At 35.9% G+C, this 22,782-nt stretch overlaps 1 protein-coding gene across 1 annotated transcript in view; it reads left to right on the top strand.

The window, feature by feature from the left end:
- Positions 1-22,782, top strand: part of FNTB (farnesyltransferase, CAAX box, subunit beta) — a 104,310-nt gene that overhangs the window by 67,463 nt on the left and 14,065 nt on the right. Inside the window, exons 7-9 of the mRNA XM_072629588.1 lie at positions 14,169-14,255; positions 15,176-15,305; positions 17,758-17,890. Of these exons, the coding sequence (XP_072485689.1) occupies positions 14,169-14,255; positions 15,176-15,305; positions 17,758-17,890 (350 nt within the window). The remainder of the gene's footprint in view (positions 1-14,168; positions 14,256-15,175; positions 15,306-17,757; positions 17,891-22,782) is intronic.

Genomic DNA, 22,782 nt, shown 5'->3' with positions numbered 1-22,782 from the left:
TTCTTGTCCAAATACTGGCTTAGTCTTAGTGTTAACTTCTTAAAATCTGCTTGGATCTAACAGACAGAGGCCTTCCCCTGTCAGATGGAAAAGTTAGGTGGATGGTGTCTAGTTTCCTTACTTTGGGTGCTTCTGGTAATATTTTTTGTTGTGCTTTTAAGGTCCTTCAGATTTTAACTTGTTATTTTCCTTGTAGTGCCTTAGTACCTTTGTTTCCTAAGTATTTTCTATTATTCAGGAAACACTGAGCATTGGACTGTCTTGTCATGATGAATATCAGCTGTACAGTGTTTGATGATTATAGTACTTTTACATGTTGGGAGCCATATTGATGGAATAGCATGAAGTACAGCAGAACTTTCCCCCAAACTCCTCCAAACAGATCTAGAAAACATACTGGACCAAGTCCTAATTGAGAAATGCAAAGGAAAAAAATCAGTGATCATTTTCCTAATTCCAGGTCAGCATAGGGAGACAGGCAAAGAGGTCTACAGGTACTACAGACTGAATTAACAACTTGTCTAATAAGGAATGACTTCACAGAGCATTCCAGTGCAGAGAGAAGTTCCAAGTCCAGCACAGAGGGGCTTATACAGGGATAAGGAATGGGTGCCAACCATTAGCTCAGTAACTTATGACCTAGTTCCAGGTCACAGGTGAGGAGAGGCCCTGTGCCTAGAACATAACCTTATAGAGTGAGGAGCAGTTGTGGGCCCTAGACAGTACACTGGACAAAGAGCAGGTTCAGAAACAAATAATAGCTAGGTAGCTCAGATCCTAAGAATGGAGTGGGCAAGTCTCAGTTACAGCTTCCAGCCCATTCTGAAACCTGTAGCAGAACAGAAATCCCAGACCAAAAAGGGGCTCTGCAGTTCTGTCACTCTGACCCAGAAGAGCTTTCCAGTTGGCCAAGTCACTGACTGAACTCGAAATGGGACAAGCCCACAAACATGTTACTCAGGCCCAAATCCAGATCAGGAATTTGCACACCTCAGATGAGAGAAGCAGTGAACAGATTTTGACCTAAATCAGACTACTAGAGCATTGAAAGCTTACAGGTTCTTAGTATGAGCTGCCCCTGAGATCCTGGTATAATACAATACCCAGTACCTCAAGAAAGCTGCAGCAAGACATTCTTTCCAGAAGTATACAGGGTCAGACCCTAACCTAAAGTCTAAGATTAGGAAGTAGGCTGGAAGAACAAATAAACAATAAAAAGAATCACCCCCTTCCCCCAAAACAAAATAAAACTATTGTGTTGACAGGGACATTTAAAACACAAACCCAGAAGATATAATTCCAAAATATCTATAAGCAAAGCCTCAAAGAAAAACATACTTTGGACAAAAATCCAACTAGAATTCCTAGAACAGATAAAGCAAGAGTTTAAAAAAGAGCTTAAAAAAAGTTTTTAGCATTAGAAGAAAGCATTGGAAATGAAATGAGAGCTATTGAAAAAAGACTTGAAAAGGAAATTAACAACTTATTGCAAGAGGTACAAAACCTTAACCAAACAGCAAACTGTGAAAATTAGAAAAGACTAACTAGAAGGTAACAGCTCCATGAGACAACAAGAAATTTTAAAACAAAATCAAAAGACTGGAAAAAAAAAAAAAGAAAATATGAAATATCTCATAGCACAAACAACTGGCTTGGGAAACAAATCTAGGAGAGAAATTTTAAGAATCCTTAGACTACATGAAAGCCATGACTAAATAAAGAGCCTAATCATAAAATTTGAAGGAATCATAAAAGAAAATTCCTGAGATTTCTTAGAATCAGAAGACAAAGTGGAAATTGAAAGAATCCCCTGAGTCTCTTTCTGAAAGAAACCCCCAAATGAAAACTACTAGAAACATTATAGCCCAAATCCAGAGATTTCTGTTAAAAAAAAAAAAGATTACAAATACCCAGAAAGAAAGAATTCAAGTAGTGAGAAGCCAGTCACAGTCAGAATGATGCATACTAGCAGCTCTATTATGAATGAATGGAGAACTCAAAAATGTTATTCTGAAGACAAAGGCAAGGTATAACCCAGAAAAACAGTACAATCCAATGGGGAAAGATGGATCTTTGATGAAATAAGAGGACTTCCAAGCATTCCTGATGAAGACTAGGCCTGCCTGCATAGAACTTTGAAATACAAACACGGGAGCCAAGAGAAGCATAAAGGTAAACATATGAGTGAACAATCATAAGGGACTAAAGGATAAACTGTTTATATTTTAATATAGATGATTTATGTGTCCACTTAAAACCCTATTATCAAGAGTCATATGTCCAGTTAGACTGTTCCTGGTAGAGGTTCTGTTGTGTTTTGATGATTTAAAAGAAGAATGGAATCAGAGGAGAAAAGGAATACTGGGGGGAGAGGAAGGAAGAGGAAAATTTTTTCACAAATTACAATGTGCAAATAGAAGTCTATCTAATAAAGAAAGAAGGGGTGGAAGAAGAAATGTCTGACATTTAAACCTCACTGTCTTCTGAATCACTTAAAGGAGGGAAAAATATACACTGTTGGATACAGGAATATATTTCATTCAACAGAGAAACTAGAGGGAAGGAAAGGAGAAAACAGAGAAGGGATAAATAAGAGGATATGTAGGTTAAGGGAGAGATTAGTCCTAAGCAAAAGAAACTTTTGCACAACAGTATAGCAGTTCTTTTTGCAATGCTAAAGAACTGAAAATTTCTGATGGCAAAGAATTGGAAACTGCCCATCAATTGGGGGTATATGTGGTATATAAATGTGATGGAATATTGTCCTGTAAGAAATTATAAAGAGAATGGTTTCAGAGGAACCCGGGAAAAGTTACATGAGCTTGTGTAAAAGCAGGACTAGCAGAACAACTTACACAATGAGAACACAGTTAAAGGCCAACAACTTTGAAAGACTTAGGAACTCTGATCAGCGTAGTTGGCCAATTATGAATCCAGAGGACTCATGATGAACCACTCAACCACCTCCTTAAGAGAAGGACTCAGTGCAAAATGAGACTATATATATATATATTTTTAACAGGGGCTTTGTTTTTCTTTCTTCCACATAATACAGGACACAAAACAAAATATAAAAAATAGGCAAATAAGAGTTAAATTGTATTTTTTTAAAGGCATATTAATGTGAAAGCTGTTGTTGCTTAGCTTGAATAAAAGCATTAAACTGTAGGTTGGTTTTTAACAGGCAACACACATTGTCATGTTAGACATCCATTTGATTTGAGATTTCTGTTTTGATGGTTATAAGTGCAGAAAATCCTAATTCTCAAAGATGTATTGTTGCAGAATTAGAGCTTTCATATCTTGACTTTAAAAGATGAAGTTACACTTTGCCCTGGGAACACTAGCAGGCTTATTTCACCTAAATTCCAGTTGTAGTAAGTTTTTTGTCCTAAGATCAGTGAGTCAATAAGTTAGTTGATGAGCATTTATTAAGCATCTGCCATGTGTCAAGTTCTGTGGTAAGCTCTCAATTCATCCATAGGCTAGGTCAGGTCTTTTGTTGCAGTTTATTTATATCAAAAAGAAAAAGATTGTGAATCCATGGGTCAACTTTAATGCCACCAAGATAGAAAAAGCTTTTGAAAAACTTCTGAGGTGTTTTCTGATGTTTACAGATTTATTTTTTCAAAGAAATTGATAGAGAATTGTTTGTTAATTTTATCTTAGTAAAGCACTTGAAACTTTTCAGCTTCTGTTGTCTTCTTTCATATCTGCAGCTTAGCCAAGAAAGCTTGTAATTTTTCAGTAGCATCTGTAATGGTGACTTTAGGACCTTAAATTGAAACATTTACATCATTCTTGCAGTTAAAAATATCTTCCAGCTAATGAGTAAAATTCATTCTTTGAATATATTCAAAGAGTAGGCTTCCTTTCAGAAAAAGATGGTAAATTTTGTCCTTAGCTCAAACCAGACTTATTCTCTTGAAAACTAGCAAACTTTTGTGTGGTAGAAAAGTTACTTCATGTGCTCCAATTTTTTGATAAGCTTTTTTAAAAGGGTGATGACTCAGACCTGCTTCTGATAAAGCTTATGATGTTTATGGGAACTAACAAAACTTCTTTCAGTTGTTGAAAGTATGGTGAAGACATGAGGAATTTACTTTTTCACTGAAGTAGCAAAACCAGATGTATTACCAAGTATTACAGAAGCTTTGTGGCTTTTTTATTTCATCACATTAAGGCAAATAAAACCACATAATACATAGCCTTCATCATACTGCCTTTTTTTGAAATTTCAGTTTGAAACTATAAAAATATAAAATAAAGCTAAAATATTTTCACTTTTTTTTTTGAAACTCAGTATTTTTATGGTTTTTAAGTGATTTGTTTAAATCTACAGTTATTATTCATAGATACCTGGATTCATTTACTAGATCTGGAGGCCATATTGCCTTCTTTTGTTAATGTTTTCTCTGTTGATATATCTGCTTATGTTCATGGTGTTTGAGTTTTCTTCTTCCTGAGATCTTTGGTAATTTTAGCCTTCCCCCCTTATTTTCCCCTGTTGCTCACTGTCTGACTCCTTCCCCTCTGGTGTTGGTTTCCATGGCAGCTGAATCTCAGTGTTTCATCCTTCTATATTGGACAATTTATGATTCATCAGTCTAGGTTGCTACCCCCAAGTGACTTTTGGGAGGGACCAAACTGGCCCCAGCTGGATACTAGGCTCTTTCCCCAGGCTTATCAGAGTTCCACATAGGCTCTCCCCTCCCCAATTCCTATATGCATCCGTACTTCACCCTATCCTGGGCCTGTCTCACTCCCTCTGTTCTTCAATTCTCTGGCCCAACAATGGCATTTCAGAGACCTGCTATGGGCTTGCATGCCTGTAGTTCTCCAAGGCTCTGAGAGAAGGACTGGATTAGGGTATGGATGAGCTCTGCTTCAAGCTCAGACAGGTGTCCTGCCTCATTTCCTCTCTTCTTCCACACTCCTGCAGAGACCCTTTGTAGCTGCCAGAAGGCTGCCACAGTGCTCTGAGGTAGGCCTATCAGACTTCACAGCCTGGAGCCTGGATCTACACTGCACTTGAAAGAGGGAAGGGGAACCAGAGTGTTGTGTAAGATTTTGTTGCAAGCCTCATGGATTGAGGCCTTGGGTTGGCTAGTGCAGCCTTGTTGCTGGTTAGCATGATTGGGGGAAGGGTTGCTGAATGAACCCAAGGTAGAGGTCAGTTCATGGCTTTTGTTTTTTCAACCCTATCTTGGGTTGCAGATGTCCTAGACCATGGAAACAGTTGAAGTTGCTTTATCTTTGACTCATAATTTCTGTTTTGGAGAGATTTGAGAGGTCTCAGAGATCAGAGAAATATCTAGTCCTCTATCTTGTTGGTCATGTGATTCAGAAATTGATTTGTTTAAATCTGTGTAGAAATAATTAATTTGTACATTGGTTAAGTGTAAAATATTCAAGAAACTTTGTATAAGTAAAATTAGTAAAATTTTTACAATTTATTCAAAGTTTTAGCACTGTTAATGACCTTTAACTCTCAGATAGACATGAGAATCGCAGCAGTAGTTCAAGAATCATGTCCATGGAATCCAGCTATTGTTGCGTGTGACATCATGTGGATGGCTGTACCTTCCTAGAAATGATTCCCATTTCTGATAGCATTTACAGTTGTGTTGCAAAGTTATTTTTAAATGTAAAGAATTTTCCCACAATAATAATAGCAATACATGAACATCATTCGTGTAAACATACTGCATGTGCATGCCTTTACTTCCTAGATGAATGTATTTAAATAGAATATGAAGAGAAATCAAAAAAACTTTTCTATTCACTTAACTTACACCACTATGCATTCGTTACCTTTATCTTGGTGTAATCTTTTCAATCATAAGAAGCTATTTTAAATAACATGCTTTAACAGTTCTCATTTGAAGGATGTGTTTGAACTTTCTTGACCTACAGTTATAGCACTCTGTGTTACAAAACACTGCATCATCTTATGGAGAATTAAGAATTCTTTGAAATGCCTGATTTGTAAAACTGAAAGAAAATGACTCTCCTCTTTCTGTGAAAGAATCAACAAACATTTGTAGATAGGGAATACAGGAAAGCAACTTAATTGACTGGCTCACTAATTTCAGAAAACTCAGTCTTACCATTTTGCCCAATAGGTGGCCAGCTACCTTACTCAAGTTGTCAGTAGAGAGAAAGAGCCTTCCCATGCAATCTAGTGACATCTCACTAGGTGGGCAACTAGGTGGTAGAGGGGAGAGAATACCAGGCCTCGAGTCAGAAAGACCTGTATTTAGATCTGGCCTCAGATACTAGCTGGTATCCTGAGCAATTCACTTTACATCTGTTTGCTTCAGTTTCTTCATCTGTAAAGTGAGTCTAATAATAGTACCTGTCTTGCAGGGATGTGAGGATCAAATGAGATAATTGCAAAGCTCATAGCACAGTGCCTACACAGTAAATGTTACTTATTTATATAATATATAAATGTTACTTATTACTATTAGGAAGACCTGAGTTCAAATATGATCTCAGAAAATTACTAGCAGTGTCACCCTGGGCAAGACACAGAACCTCTGTTTGTCTTGTTTCCTCATCTGTAAAATGAAGACATTAATAGTACCCACCTTAAGGAATTATTATAAGGACCAAATGACATAATAATTGCAAGCTACTAAGCATAGTGTCTGGCACATAGTAAGTACTATATAGATGTTAGCAATTATTATTTCTAATTACAATAATTTTGAAGTAGGAATGAGCATAAATGATGTTTTGTGATATCTACAACAATAGTAATATGAAATGGAAATATCTGTGAATTCTCCTGGTGACGAAAGTCATCAGCACTGCTAATACTATCATGATTTGTTGCTTAAATTCATGATTGAAGGAAATGCTAAATTTGATTTAGAGGTCAGTGGAAATTGAGATATAATTCTTCCCTCAGCTAAGTTCATAGGCCCTTGGAAATTCAGCCTTTGGCCCATTTTGGGACTGTGAACCCTACAGGACCCCAAGTTAAGAACCTTTGGACTCAATTATCATTAAGGTCACTACTTTAAGGAAACTTTTAAGATCTTCCTGACATTCTATTATTTTCCCTTCTAGACTATAAGCTACATGTTCTTAGAGATTGTGTCTTATCTAAACTTTGTATTGACCCAGTCAACCTAACATAGCACCTTGTATGTGAAGGCTTAATAAATGTATATTGAATGAAATAACTTTGGGAAATTGATTTTAGTTATCAAATTTCCTCCAAACCTTTTAATTTCTTAGTATTATGTGAATGTAATCAAGTGCCTGAATTTCTACCTGAGATCCTATACTGGTAAGATGCATTAACCAGTGCTAAGACTTTGTTGTTTAATCATTTCCAGCTCTTCATGACCCCATTTGGGGTTTTCTTGGCAAAGGTAATAGAGTAATTTGCCATTTCCTTCTCCAGCTCCTTTCACAGATGAAGAACTTAGGCAAACAGGGCTAAGTGACTTGCCCAGGACAACTAGTAAGCTTCTGAGGCCAGATTTGAACTCAAGAAGTCTTCCTGATTCCAGGCCTGGCACTTTATCTACTGCGCCACCCAATGCCCTCCTGGCACTTAGTAGATACTTAATAAATGCTAGTTGGCTAGTTTACCTTCTCATACTGTGTTATCCTTGTCCATATTCTTGATCCTCTAAAAAGAATTCAGGTAAAAAATGGAAGATCTTCTGTATCTTTCTACATGTCTTTGTTTTTCTGTCTACATTGTTATAATTTCCCAATACCACTCTCCCACTAGAACTTTCCCTTACAAGAAAGCACAGTTAAATGATTGTACCTTTGTGCCTATATCAGATTGCTTGCTGTCTTGGGGAGGTGGGAAGGAAAGAAGGGAGGGAAAAAAATTGGAAATCAAAATCTTATTAAAAAATGAATGTTGAAAAGTATCTTTACATGTAATTGGAAAAAATAAAATACTGTTTACTAAAAAAAAAAAAAAAAAAAGTAAGCAAGTCAAGCTGACACACTGACCATATCACTGACTCCATTTGCCTCATTCTATACTTGTAGTCCAACACCTGTCTACCTAAGAGAGCTAAGTGTCATCATCAGCCTTCTGGAGTTTGGATTTATCATTGTAGTAATCTGATTTCTGATATCTTTTAGTGTAATTTTCCTTTGTGTCATATTACTCTCTTGGCTTTGTTTACTTCATTCGACAACAATTCGTAGAAATCTTCCCAAGTATCTTAGAATTCTTCATATTGTCCACAAGTTAATAAGCCTTTATTAATCACTTAAGACATGCTAATCTAACGGGGGGGGGGGGGGGGGGGGAGACAACATGAAGACAACCATGTACAAATTGCATTGCAGTTAAACTCAGAGGGAAGTCAGTAGCATTGAGGAGGATCAAGAAAAGTTTCTCATATAAGGTGGGATTTTATCTAGGACTTAGGACAAACCAGAAAACCCAGGAGAAGGTGAGGAAAGAGAGAATTCCAGGCAAAGATGAGTCTTTTTGACTCCTGGCTTGGTACTCTATCCACTCTTCACTTTAGTTTCCTTATATTTTAAATAGAAATAATCATTAAACTTAATTTCTGCCAGATTGCTGTCCAGTTTTCCTGAAAATTTTTGTCAAACTGGGTGTCTTTCCCCGTAGTGGTGTGCATAGGCTTATTGGACACCATGCTATTGTGTTTGTTCCTGAATCTTATTTAGCTAATCTCTCTCAAGAATCAATGTACATACTTTAACCAATGTCCAGTAGTTTTGATGATTCTTGATATATAAGCTCACAGATTTAGATGTAGAAGGGACCTTGTAGACCCCATCTAGATCAGCCCTCTCATTTCACATATAAATGGTTTAAAGACTTGTACAAGGTCATATTAGCAGTGTTTCAGAGTTGGAATTCGAACTCATATTCTGTGATATAAGAGAACTGATTAAGATCTGGTAATCTAGGCCCTCTATATTGCAACTTTTTTCGTTATTTCCCTTAAGATTCTTGACCTTTTTTCTCTGGAGAATATTTTAAAAGTATTTTGTCTAGGTGTTTATAGTGGTAACTCCTTGGATTAGAATGACATTAAATCTATAAACAGCATTAGAATGGCATTAAATCTATAAATTAATACTATAAATCTAGTGTTTTTTTTATTACATTAGTATGGCCCAATCATGAACAATTACTATTTCTCCAATTACTTATTCCAGTTACTCCTTTATTTTTGTAGATAATGTTTTTAGTTGTATTCCTATAAATTCTAAATATATTTTGGTGGGTGGAATCATAGATATTTTAAATATTTTATAATTATTTCAAATGGAAATTTTTCCCCTATATCTCCCTCCTGGATTTGGTTGGTGATATACAGGAAGTCTGATGATTTTTGTGAGTTTTATATTTTGCCTTTTTACCAGAGTTATTTCAGTCAATTTTTAGTTTACTTTTTAGGATTTTCTAAGTATAATATTGTTTGTAAATAGTAATATTTTTGTTTTCTCTTTGATTGCCTCCAATTTATTTTTCTCATCTCATTACTATAGCTGTCCGTTCTAGAATTAAATAATAGGTGTGAGAGTGGACATATTTTATTCAGTCCTTGGCAGATCTTTTCCATTTTTTATCTTTGTTGTCCTCTATTCAATTTTGTCCTTAAATCTCAGGATGATGATCTGGATGATATTTCTTGCCAAATTTTCTGTTAACATGTTCTTCCTTGACCTCTAATTCCTGTTTTATGAGGTGATAAATGCTCACAATATTCCACCTTATGATTTTCCAATTTTATTTTCATTACAAATTTAAAACCATCTTATGATTTTACAAATGTCTTCTACAGTTGTATTGACTTTGGCTATTCGATCTCTCTACCTGGTAAGGAAATCAAGTGTTTACTGGCTGAAGCAGTTTCTAGGCTTGTTCGTTCTCCTTATGATGGCAATTGATAAACACTGGATAAACGTTCATAGGAAATGGTGATAGCTTGTATAGATATCCATACTTTCATCCGTTTCCTTTTTTTTTTTTTTTTTTGCATCAGGAGTTTGTTTAAATAATCCAGGTAGGCACTATTTTGTTTTTATTTTTTCTTCTAACCTGGTACTGATTTTCATCTTTTCTCTTACAAGGGCAGTGACCAGACCCTACACAGACAGTTGATTCACAGATGATTGCTACAGTGGTAATCATTTGGTTTCTATATATTACGATATACAGAGGCAGTGAGGTGGTCCAGTGCATAGAGCACTGGAGCCTGGAGTCAGAAAGATCTGACTTCAAATCTGACCTAAGATACTTCCTCTTAGGTCACACAGCTAGTGTGTGAGACATGATGTGAAGCAAGATCTTCACTTCAAGTCCTGTGTTCTACCCATGTTATCCACATAATAATAATGCTAGTAACAATAACAAGAGGAGGGGAGGAAAGAAGGAAGAAAAACAGACAGATCGACCTTGGGCAAGTCATTTACCCTCTGTATGCCTCAGTGTGCCTTGTCTGTAAAATGGAGATAATAGTAACAGCACCTTTCTCCCAGGGTTGTTATGAAAATCAAATGACATAATAACTGTAAAGGCCTTAGCAGAGTGACTGACACATAGTAAGTGCTACTATTAGCTATTGGTATTGTTATTTTTATATAGTCAGGTTTGCTTTTTGTCATGTTATTCCACATTTGCCATATCCAGTGCCTCCTTATTCTCTTCTTGAAGAACATCTTCATGATAAATATATATATATGTATGGTGTTCAAGTTGTTGGTCTTTTTGTTCTCTAAACCTGAGCCGTATTTTGCAGTGTTTTTCACCACTTTTCTATAGTCTCACTTTTGTATTGAAGTCACCGAGCATTAATCCTTATGTTGATTTAACTTACTGAGTTTAACTGAATTCTTCAAAAAAATTTCTCTACCTCTGCATTAAATATTGGTGCATAAACTACAGTTATCTTCAACAGTGGTCTTTCTGTAAGTGTTCTTCATGAGCATTGCAATAAGAAATGACCACATGCCCTAGGAAATGATGTTTCTTATTGCCTTTAGACACATGATGAAATCAGCTATATCAACTATTTCTTTTATCTAAGAGTCACCCTTCACATTTAGTTACACCTTCCTCTTGTCTTCTGATTTACTTATAACAAAAAATGTAGAAGTCAGTTTCTCCAGTAACATGCTTCTTGGTCACTGAACAAGGATGTCACATTTAGAGTACTAATAGAAAGTTAACGTTTAGGGGCAGGTAAGTGGCTCAGTAGATAGAGAACTGGCTCTGGAATCAGGAGGAACTGAATTCAAATCCAGCCTCAGACACTTATTATCTGTATGAGCCTAGGTAAGTCACCTAACCCTAATTGCTCTTCCTTCCCCGTCCCTCCCACACACAACAGTTAACGTTTACAACTGGTCCAAAAACTGTAGAAGTCTCTTCATCTTCTTTCCTCTTTTCTGCTACAGCTAACGTCACTTTATTATCTTTCTTTGTTTTGTTGGTTACTTTGTTGGCCAGCCATATTTATCTGTTTACCTAGTGGGTTGACAAGCTCTCCGTACTTATCAAGGCTAGTGCTCTGAAAATAGACATTCTGCCATTGCAACTATTGTCAAAGCCTTTCTAGCACTTCCCAGGGTTTGGCTATGCCAGCCAGAAGCAAAGGTCACCTTTATATTACAGTTTTAATTAAGTAATAATGTAATTATATTACAGTATTAACATACCTTATATAAAGGGCTAGGACCTTTTGGTAGGATTTCTTAATATATAGACTATATAGAATTCTATAAATATAATATATAGAATATATAGAAATTTTTCTTAAAGCTAAAAAGCTATATCTAAATGATATTTCCTGTTTGTTCATGAGAATAATGATCCTGCAGAATTTATCCTTTTATGTATCAGAGGGAAACAGGCAAATTAATGTACAGAGAATGGAAGTTAAAGGGAGAGAGGGAAATACCTAGAAAACAGTTTACTTTGAAAGAATATGAATGAGATAGACTAGAACATGGCTAGACTCTTGGGAACTCTGCACCATGCTTTGGTGCCATTGACATTTTGTTTCTTGGCTATACATATTAGATTGGCAACCTGTGGCCTGAATAGTAAAATTAAAAGTTTATATTGGTATGACATTTAACAATTCACAAAGCACTTTCCTTTCCTAGCGTCAGATTTATTTGGTTTTGTCTGAGTTTTAAATAAACCAGGTTATAACAATATTGTTGTTAATAATATGACCTGTGTCTCTTAAGTTTGCTTGTGTATTGAGGTTATGTTTCTCTTTGCTATGATTTTGATGATCATGAACAGGACAGGTGTCAGAATGTATATGTATATGCATGTGTGTATATGTGTATATATGTGTTTGTATACATACACATGTGTGTATACATATATGTGCACATATATATATATATATTTACTTAACTGTCTGCAAATTCACTTCCAAAGTATCATATGAAATTTGGCTCCAGTATGTCACTATCAAACATAATGGGAGGGAGATTCTTCTGTTTACTTCTGTTTTTCTCTTTAGGCTTCCATAGAAATAAGGATTGTGAGTATGATTAGAGGCAATAATTTTTATTTTCTCCAAAACAAAGTTTATGGGCTGGGTGATTGAAAACACCATTCTGAAAAAGTGGTATTGACTATAGAAGTAACCTATGACACTGGAGCAAATAGAATAAAATATGATCATGAGAGGAAATAGGCCAGACTGAAGTGCTGAGAATTATGTCTCGTCAGCTACAATTTCTTTTCAAGAGACTTTTTTTGCCTCCCTTTAAATTTGAAAGCCTTTGGTCATCTGGCTTCTGGCCCAGTTTCTCAACCAATACAGTAAATCTTTTGACCAGTTTCTCTGGGTCTATGGTAGTTTGTTTTTTTCTTTGAAGACCTTGGTTTTAGAGAATGATGTAAATTCTCTTAGTACTGTGGTATTCTATTGGTCCTTTCAGGAACTCAAAAGATAATAAAATTTTAGTATATTTGGAAAGTTCCTAAGATACCACTTCATATTCTCCTCTTTCTTTAATACTGCTTTATTCCACTAATGGATTTCATGCTTTGTTTCTTTGGGTATGTAATACTAATAAAAATTATTCAGTAGTTGAGCATATAGTATGTAGTAGAAAGCAAAATTCAAAGTTCTGATAATATCTGCCGTTATCTGGGAGAAGGTAAGTGGATATTTTTGTATTGTCTCATGTTCTTGCCTTTTAAGAAGAAAATTGAGAGTCTGTGGTGGATTAATGTTTTTGTTTTGATGTAAATGAGATTTTTTTTCTTCTAAGTACTTTATAGTCATTAGTAAAGTAGAAGGCAAATAAACGTAACTTTAAAAAAAAAAATAGATTTTCCTAAAGGGTTTTTTTTTTATCACAGACTAAGATTACATGAGAGTCAATGAAGCTTCTTTTTCTAATGAGACAGAGACATAAATAAGCTAGTTTATTTTTAAAACCTCTTAAGTCACTTGTTTAACTTCTAAACAGATTGATTGAAGACTGATCAAGAAGTGTTCATTTGACTGCTTCAGCTTCACCCTAATGTCACTTTCACAAGAGGCTCCTTAGAGCCTTCTCTCTAGCTTCTTAGCCAGATATATATGCATTATGAGAAGGGCTTTGTTAAAGAAAATGATTAGTATGTAGTTGTTCTCATACCGAATTATCTTGAACAACATAAACAAAATAGTGAATTTTTTAATTGGTACAATTCAGGTTGGTGAAAAATATCTCTGGCATTAGTATTATCTGTTGTACATGTTATGAAATAAAACTGTTACCAAAAATGGTTCTCCCAGTAGAATGTAAGCTACTTGAGGGCAGTAATTTTCATTTTTGTCATTGTATCACTAGCACCTAACCACTGTGCCTTGAATATAATTGGCCCTTACTAAATATCTGTTGAATTGAAAGACTGACAACCCCAGCACCAAATCATTATAAATCACAGAAGGAAAGAGTTAATTCACTTTTGAGTGACATGGATTCAGTACCTACATTATTTCTTTTGAATGCAAACTTGCCATGTGAAGGTTGGAATAGAATGCCAAATTTTTCCTTTGGGGAGCCAGATGAAGTGGCTGAATGTTAGGTAGATAATTGCCACCTACTGGGAAGAGAACCGGAAACTGAGCGAACATTACATGGATTGGTCTCTAGAACTGAACTTTTACCTCATTCTGTCTCTCCAGAAGTGCTTACTGTGCTGCCTCAGTTGCATCCCTAACTAATATCATCACGCCTAAACTCTTTGAAGGTACTGCAGAATGGATAGCAAGGTAAGAAAAACAGTAACTTACCATGTGATTTAATGCAACTTGTTAAAAAACACCAAAAACATCCCCTTTTAAAACCCTTTTATTCTTCACACTTAATCTTGAGGTATTCTTGTACAACTAGTAGCTAAAGATCATAACTATATTACTTCATGTGGTGCCTGATCCACATTTTGAAGGAATCAAGGGGATTCTAAGAGATGGGAGTGAAGATGGAGTGAATTCTAGGCACTGAGCATAGTTAGTGCCAAGGCTTAGAGTCAAGAGCCACAACCATGTTGAGCTGTCCAAAGAAGTTATAGTTTTGAACAGTTTTGGTAATATCTTTAAACTCAGCTATACTTCCTTGAGTTTTTTGGGGAAAAAAGGTCTCATGTAACTTATTATTAATAAATGAATGAAAACTATTAAGCACTATGCCAAGCATTATACTAAATGCTGGAGATATAAATAAAAAATTGAAACAGCCTCTACTCTCACAGATCTTACATTCTAATGGGGAAGACAGCACATAAAAAAGAAGTGCTAGTCTGGCTAGGATGTAGGTCTGTGAAGTCACAAAGAGTGAGCATAATGATAGGGCAGTCAATTTACATGCTTTTTTTTGAGGCAATTTTAGTACTGATATGTTTATAGTTTTTAGTTCTAGAGGTGGAAAAGGGTGGTGGTGGAAGAAGTACAAGTACAGTGGAATGGTGGGAAATGGCCAGGGTAAAGAGAAGACTGTGTGGCTCCTGGGATTATAGAGCCAGGTGATATTGTTGATACTATTAATTTCCAAATTGTGAGTATTGAATTTAATCTGCGTGTTCTCATTATTTGTTAGAAGAAAGAATATTTAGTTTGTGAACATGTACATAGTATTGGCATCAGTTAGGTTTGCCTGACTGCTCTTTTATTTGTTTTATTCCTTCCCTTTTTAGGTGTCAGAACTGGGAAGGTGGAATTGGTGGTGTGCCAGGCATGGAGGCTCATGGTGGCTATACTTTTTGTGGACTGGCAGCGCTGGTCATCCTCAAGAAAGAGAAATCCTTAAACCTGAAGTGTTTGTTAGTAAGTACCTTTGTGTGCAATCTCCACTTCAGGTTTGAGTGCCTAGAGACTTCCAGAATAATGACTGACCGACTGTGATGAAAGCTAACAAAATACTTCTTTTAAACTCACAAACTACTCTAAAGCACTCCATTAGCTCTTCAAGTAGAACAGATGAAAAAAATATTAGCCTATTGACTGGTTACTGGGGATGAGGGTGAAGGTAGAAGCCACCTTTACCTTCAATCGTAGGTCTCTTTTTCCTTTTTTAGCATGACATTATAACATTTTATAGCACTGAACAGAATAAAAAGTATGCTTGTGTGAATTCCATGGAGAATATTTGGCTTGGTTATTCAGGATCCTCCTTGGATCTGTTAAAAGACATCTTTCAGTGAGCCAGTGTATAATTCCTTCATGCTTACAAGGCTGCAGCCATAGTCTTTTTCTTTTTCCAGTTAGAAGTTGGATTTTGAAATGTGTTAGTAATAGTTGCCAAAGAAAGGAAACCATAGATTTTTCTTTGGAGCATTTTAGAGGCCAAGACTATTATCATACCATGTGCATATTTAGTACCCTACATTTCAATGAATGTTTTGAGTACAATAAAGGTACCAGCTAACTGCATTCAGAAGATGACTTCTTCATTTTCCTAAGAAATACTCATTGAACTCAGGGCCTCAGGCATTAATCAACATGATATACTCGTTTGTAAATTTATCAGAACACGGTGTATATAATCTTTTAAGGTTGGATGGAAAAAGATACATACCCCCTAGCCATTAAAAGGGCAGAGTTCCCTATTTTTACTTTATGGGGAGTAGGCATACCTTGTAACTGACCATGGAGCAGACAAGGTGTAGGATACACTGTAATTGATGCTCAGCTCCTCATTCTTCACTCTCTTCAAATTTCAGGGTGTAACCCTGGACCCATCAATGAACCTCCAAAGTACTTTTTCTAATTAACAAGCTCTGCAGCAGAAGCATTGCACTCATCCTCAGAAAGGCTTCCTCAAAGGAACATACCCAAAGAAATGGCCTTGTGCAGTGGTCTAAGAGTCACCAGACTCTTTCAACTCTATTCAAATGACAAGGGGTTCAAATATGAAGTCTCAGTCTCTCAGGTAGGGATCAGGAGCATGACAGTGGATGTCAGCCATTATGGTGGTATATTTAGAGAAACACCTCTGGGGCTATCAAGACTCAAACTGTGAGAAAATTTTTTATGGATTAAAATAGAATAAGAGCTAAAATAAATTAGACTGGACCTAAAAGCAGTTTTAAAAAGCCCACTGGAACGTGTAAGAATTTGAATTAAAATAAATTATGCACCACTCCTCTAGTATTGGTATTTACTTCCTTTAGAATTATAATTTAGCTCACTGCTATTCAATGCATCATGACATTGCAGTTGGCTTAATCCTATGCAATGGTTGTAAATTCTATCACAGGAACATGGGCTTGAATTCATTGAAGCCTGAGACTACAGGAGTTCTTTACTAGTTATATAGTCTTTCTCTTTCCTCTACCAAAATAGAGGGCAAGACATTAAATGGCTTAGTTTCACCCCTTTTCATAATTATAGATCTCCAGTGAATTCTCTTAGTAGTTTGGTTTAGTATCCAACTAGTTCCAAGACCAGAATAAAGGAAGCCTCTTATGAGGAGAATATCCTGCAACCCTAATCTTCATGGCCCTTTGACTGCTCTGGGAGCGAATGTAGTAATCTAGCAGCCGAGCTATATTATTGGGAGAAAAAAAGATAAAATGATATTTGCTCACCTGGCTGGTCATGCTCATTCTAAAAGCTAAGACTCTCCATATATTTAGCTTACCAGACAAGTATACTTAGAAAAATTAGGTCTTAGTACCTGAGAATGGGGTACACATGTCAGTTTCTGAATTAGTTACATTAAGAGCTCCAGAACAGAAGATCTCTTAGTATCAGTTTAATGAGCTGCTTTTTGGAGATCAGTGGAGAGACTAGACTGAACAGAGCTAATAGTTCATTTGTCTGTATTGGTACATTTTGTCTTCATTTCTGCTGCTAACTTGCTAAGAGACCTTGGGTAATTTGTTTTCTGTTCAAGCTTCAGTTTCCCAGGATCCATATGGGAGTGGGGAATGATCAGATTAATTAGTGAACAATATCAAATTACAAGCCATCAATTCCTTAAATTTTCATGTTAGCATAGCCTGGGCAGTCTTCAGAGGAGGTGATCATGACCTTAAGAGAGAAAGAAACTCTTGGCTCTTTGATGCTCTTGATTGAGAAGAGAATGCTCCTAGATTTTTTTTTTTTTGAAGTTTAAATGCTTCATTCTCATTTTCATTACATTGAAGGATGAGATAATGGAAAAATCTCTAACATCAGACTTCTAAGAAACAACTTCTTTCCAAGAAAAAGTCATTTCCCTGGATTTTGTCTTTGCTGTATGTGACCAGGTCTCCGTTTTGTTTCTTGTTCTCAGCAATGGGTGACAAGCCGGCAGATGAGATTTGAAGGCGGATTTCAGGGCCGATGCAACAAGCTAGTAGACGGCTGTTACTCTTTCTGGCAGGCGGGGTTACTGCCACTACTCCACCGAGCACTACATGCTCAAGGTGAGTACAGATAGAAGTGAGTTACAAAGCTGCCGATGCTAGACGAATTAATGAGGTTTATAATTGGTTGAGCGATCCATATTGCTCTTTTTAGGTACTTTGAAATGAGATATGCTTTCTTAGATATTGTGAATGAACATAAGTAAATCATGCCTTGAGGAATAGTAATACTGGATATTATTGGATAAAGTTCGCAAATTGTCATTTGAACCTCACAGGTCTGTGAGGTAGGTACCATAGATACCATCTCCTTTTTACATCTGAGAAAACTGAGACTCAAAAAGGTAAAGTTATTCTCCTGTGGTCACACAGGTTAGTAAATATCTCAGATTTATTTCAGCCTGGGTCTTCCTGAATTCATTTGCAACATTCTAGCTAATATGTTTTGTTATTCTCTATTGCAAATAAGGTACATGATGTGGTTCTTGTAGTCTGAGAAACCTAAACTGTGCTGTGATCATTTCTTCTCTGAGTAGACTGAGATGGAATCATCCACCTTTGGAATCCTGCAAGGATGACATGGCTTCTGTATGAGGGGGAGGGGCTGGCCCTCTTTACTCCGGTATAAAGTACCTTACTGATTATCATAATAATTTAGTTTCAAGCAATATACTTCCCCACCTACGTAATGTTTAATAGTTTGGTAGGCTAAGAAAGCCCATACTATGTAAGTGATCAGATAAGTGAGAGAAAGGGGGAAGAAAGGGAATTATCCAGGGGAGAAGGTTTTTAAGCAGCAAAGTACACAAACATGGTGAGAACAGGCTTAGAACATCTCTTCCTGCTGACCAAGACTGACTATAAGATTGAGTCTTAGTAATAATTTTTAAAATGCAGTGAACAGACTTCTGATTAACATAGTGATATATTAGGACCTAAGGGAGTGCAGGTCTCTTACAAATGTTCCAATAATTTCTAAAAATTTACTAGAAGGCACAGTAATAAAGAAAACTAAAGAAAAATAGCTCCAGACTCCCCTATATAGTTCTGGACAGCACAGAAAAGATCACCAGAAGCCTGAAGACGTTTTGAGCGGAGATAAGCTAGAAGCCCTGGTGCCTAGGCAGCCAAAGCAGGGGATTAAGCTAGAGCAGCACTCAGGCAACATAAATACTAAAGAAAGGCATGTGGGATCCATAGAAGGAAATACGGTCATCGTACCATTTGGGCAACAATGCACCTGGGTCTTGCAGGAGACCTGTTATTAGTGCAATTGATAGTAACTTGTTGGGAGCTATCAGCCAATTCCTGGTTCTGAACTGTGCAAGGAAAAGGAAGCAGAGAAGAGACGGAGGAGCTACCAGAAACTGAACTGTAAGCCAGGGATTTGTGTAGAGGGTAGAGCTAAGTCTGAAGCAGAATCAGTGCCATCCAGTTTACCGAAAAGACAGGGGCAAGCCACAGTCTGACTGCCTTATGCAAGAGTATAGGAGGGAGCAGAGTCTTACTTAAGTACAAAGTGCCATTTCAGAAACTAATCAAATAGAAATAAATGCCAAACATGGTAAAAAAGTACTGTGGATTGAGAGAAGATAAATCCAGAAGAAGAGAATCTCTGAGAAATTAATAGCTTGACCACAAGCACTGTAAGAGTACATATAAGAAATTAAAAAAGTGCTAAAGAAAAAACGACATGTATCTAGAGGAAAAAAAGTTCAAGGAAAATAAGTAGCTTAAGATAGAAGGTGGAAAAACTTACAGAAGTAGTGAACACCCTGAAAAACAGAAAGGAGTAGATTACCTCGCCTCCAAAAAAAAAATCAAAATAGAAGAAAATGTATCAGATGTCAAAATTAGGTGACCTGGATAACAAAATGATGAACAGAAAGTTAATAATCATCAGAGTCTTTGAAACCATGACCAAACAATAGACCTGGACTCCCTCTTTCAAGAAGTTATAAAATGAAACTCTCCAGGTCTGTTAAAACCAAATGACAAAGTAAAAGTAGAAAGAGTCCCCCTGTTACCACCTGAAAGAAAGTGCAAATTTAAAAAGCTCATAAATGTCAAAGCTAAAATCCTGAGTTTTCTGGTAAAAGATTAAAAAAAAAACTGCTCTAAGGAAAGAATCTATGAAATGTAAACCCAAGAGGTAAAAGAAACCTGGAAAGGTGAATGCATTTGAGCAATAGGAAAGGATAAAAGATCACGAAATGCTTACATTCTAAAAGAGAGTGAAGAGGCAAACATTCTTTAAAAATGCCACTGGTTTCTGTGGTGACAGAAGGGTGTGGGGTTGACTTGGCTCCATGTTGATTATAAGAGAGGAAAGAAAACATGAAGGAAGAGGGATATACTACAAATGAAATGAAGAAGAGGGATATACTACAATGAAATGCTTTTTCTCGTAAGGCAGCTGGGCTTGGACAGGGGAACCTGAGTACCAGTCCTGCCTCAGGTGTTTCTTAACCTCTCTGAGCTTCACCTTCTTCTTATGCAAAATGAGGGGAACATATGAAGAGTCTCTTTAAAAAAAAACAATGGAAGGGGAGTTTTTCCAATATCTTATTTTAATGTGGTATGAAATGTTTTCAGGTTCTAACTCTATTATTATATATTATTTTGGTCAGAATAATTGGAGATTGGTTCATATCCTTGATTGGTCATAGTCCCTTTCCAAGTAAGAGCTTTCCACATTTACCCCCATTCTCACATGCTGTTGTGATCAGTCAAGATTTTACATAACACAAAGACAGAATCTTTAGTAATCTCCATAATCCAGGCTACAGGGATCTGTGTTTCTGGTCTTAAGCGTTCTTTGACCATGTATTAGTTTGAGCTGGGCCCTGTGCTTACTTCTCAGCTTGTTTACTCATATGGAGAAAATGAGTTATAAAGACTTTTTTTCTCTGGAATAGGAGGCATATGAAAAGGCATGTGAATTTGGGTTTTTTGATGTTCATGCTAGTTAGAATTGTTTGGACTGAGAGTACCATAGAATTGTTGATCTTTTGGTATACTTGTCAAGAGGTCCTCTGTATAGCAAACACATTGCAAATATGTAAATATAGTCACTCCGACTGCCAGAAAATTCTGGAGAGAGCTGCAGCAAATCAGTCCTTGTTTTAGGAGGAAGGGTAAGAAGAACTATTTATTGATTTTCTTGTTATTGGCTCACATTTTAGAGGATTTTTCATACGTTCTTTGCTTATAGAAAAAGTCCATGATTCATTGCTGAATCTAAGTTTTTTCATTGATTTAAAGGGAAAGTTTTCACTTCTTCAGACATCTTGGACTTTGAACATAATGAGGCCATGATTTTACAGATAGATAGATAGACAGACAGACAGACAGACAGACAGACATATTTGTGTCTAAGCTATCTCAAGAGTAAGAGGGAAGGGGAAAAAAGAAATTTACATGATAAATTTATATTTAAAGGAATAGCAAGTTGTGCATAATAGATTTGCAGTTTCATGTGCAATCATCTTTTTATTATTCTCCTACATTATGGGAATGCTTATTTTGTTTCATAAATTAAATATAAAATAATGATGCCAGTGGTAAGAAAAAGAGCCAATTAGGAAGAAAAATGTTGTGATACATATATCAAGCCTCCTGGAGGGGGCATCAAGGTAAGAGGAAACAAATTTAATCCAGAATCTACATGATCTTATTGAGTGGCAACTCTACATATCCTGCTGTAAGTATTATTTTCCCAAGCAGAGAACAAATTACTATTGAAAAATTCCATTCAAAATAAATACAAACTATATAAAATACCCAGGAGTTAACTTATTGAGACATACTCAGAAGCTATATAAATACACCTATAAAACTTTAGAGAAATAAAAGAAGACATAATAAAAGAAGACAAAATAAAAGAAGAAATAATTGGAGAGATATTTGTTTTTTATAGTTAGGTTGCACCAATATAAGAAAAATGACTGTGCTTTAGTGTTATATTCATCTAAATGCCATGAGGTTACTGTATACAATTAGATATAATAATTATAGAATTCCATTTGAAGGAACACAAAAATCTAGATTTTTGAAGGAAATTTTAAAAAAGACACTGAAGTGAAAAGTATTACCAGATCTTGAACTGTATATAAGGTAGTAATGTTTTTTCAATTTTCAAAAAGAGCTTTTTAAAGCAGTAATTCTTAAAATTATTGGTTAAATTAAAATTACTGGTTAAAACAATATAAAATGTGATCAGTGGAATAGATCAGCTAAGTAGGACCTTAAAGCAATTGAATACAGCTAGTCACTATTTCTTTATATCTAAGAACATAAACTACTTAGGGAAAGACTTCTCATTCTGTAAGAACTTCTGGGAAAACTTGAAGGCAGTTCATCAGAAGTTGGGTTCAGACCAGCATTTTACATCATAAAATGCAATAAATTTTATAAGCATACTTAAACATAAAAAGGTAACATCCTAATAAACATAGAGAAGAGGTAGTACCTTTTAGATCTGTGATCAGGGAAGAATTCCTGATCTACCAAGGGATAGAGAAGATCATAAAAGATAAAAGAGACAATTTCAATTACGTAAAATTTTAAAACTTTTGCATGAAGAAGCTCTCATTTAGGAAAAAGTCTTTTTAACCAAATATTAAAATATTGAGGCAATATGGTATGGGGCAAAGCACTGATTCTAGAGTCAGAGAACCTGGCTCTAAAACTTGCTTCTAAGGTTTACTACCTGTGTGACACTGATGTTCCCAGAATCTCAGTTTCCTCATCTCTAAAATGAGGGGTTTGGACTAGATGGCTTTCAAAGTCCTTCCAGCTCTTGATTTATGATCCTGTCTTGTATTGTAGTATAATTTCTGATAGTTAAGCTACATAGGGAATTGACACCAAGTTTGAGCCATTCTTCAACAGATAAATGACCCAGGGATATGAACAACTAATTTTCAGAAGAATTTTCAGTTTATTCTTGA

This window comes from Notamacropus eugenii, chromosome 1 (assembly GCF_028372415.1).
Source record: "Notamacropus eugenii isolate mMacEug1 chromosome 1, mMacEug1.pri_v2, whole genome shotgun sequence".
Lineage (NCBI taxonomy): Eukaryota > Metazoa > Chordata > Mammalia > Diprotodontia > Macropodidae > Notamacropus > Notamacropus eugenii.
The sequence above is the reverse complement of the archived record's forward strand: the minus strand, read 5'-3'. Positions and strand labels throughout refer to the sequence as shown.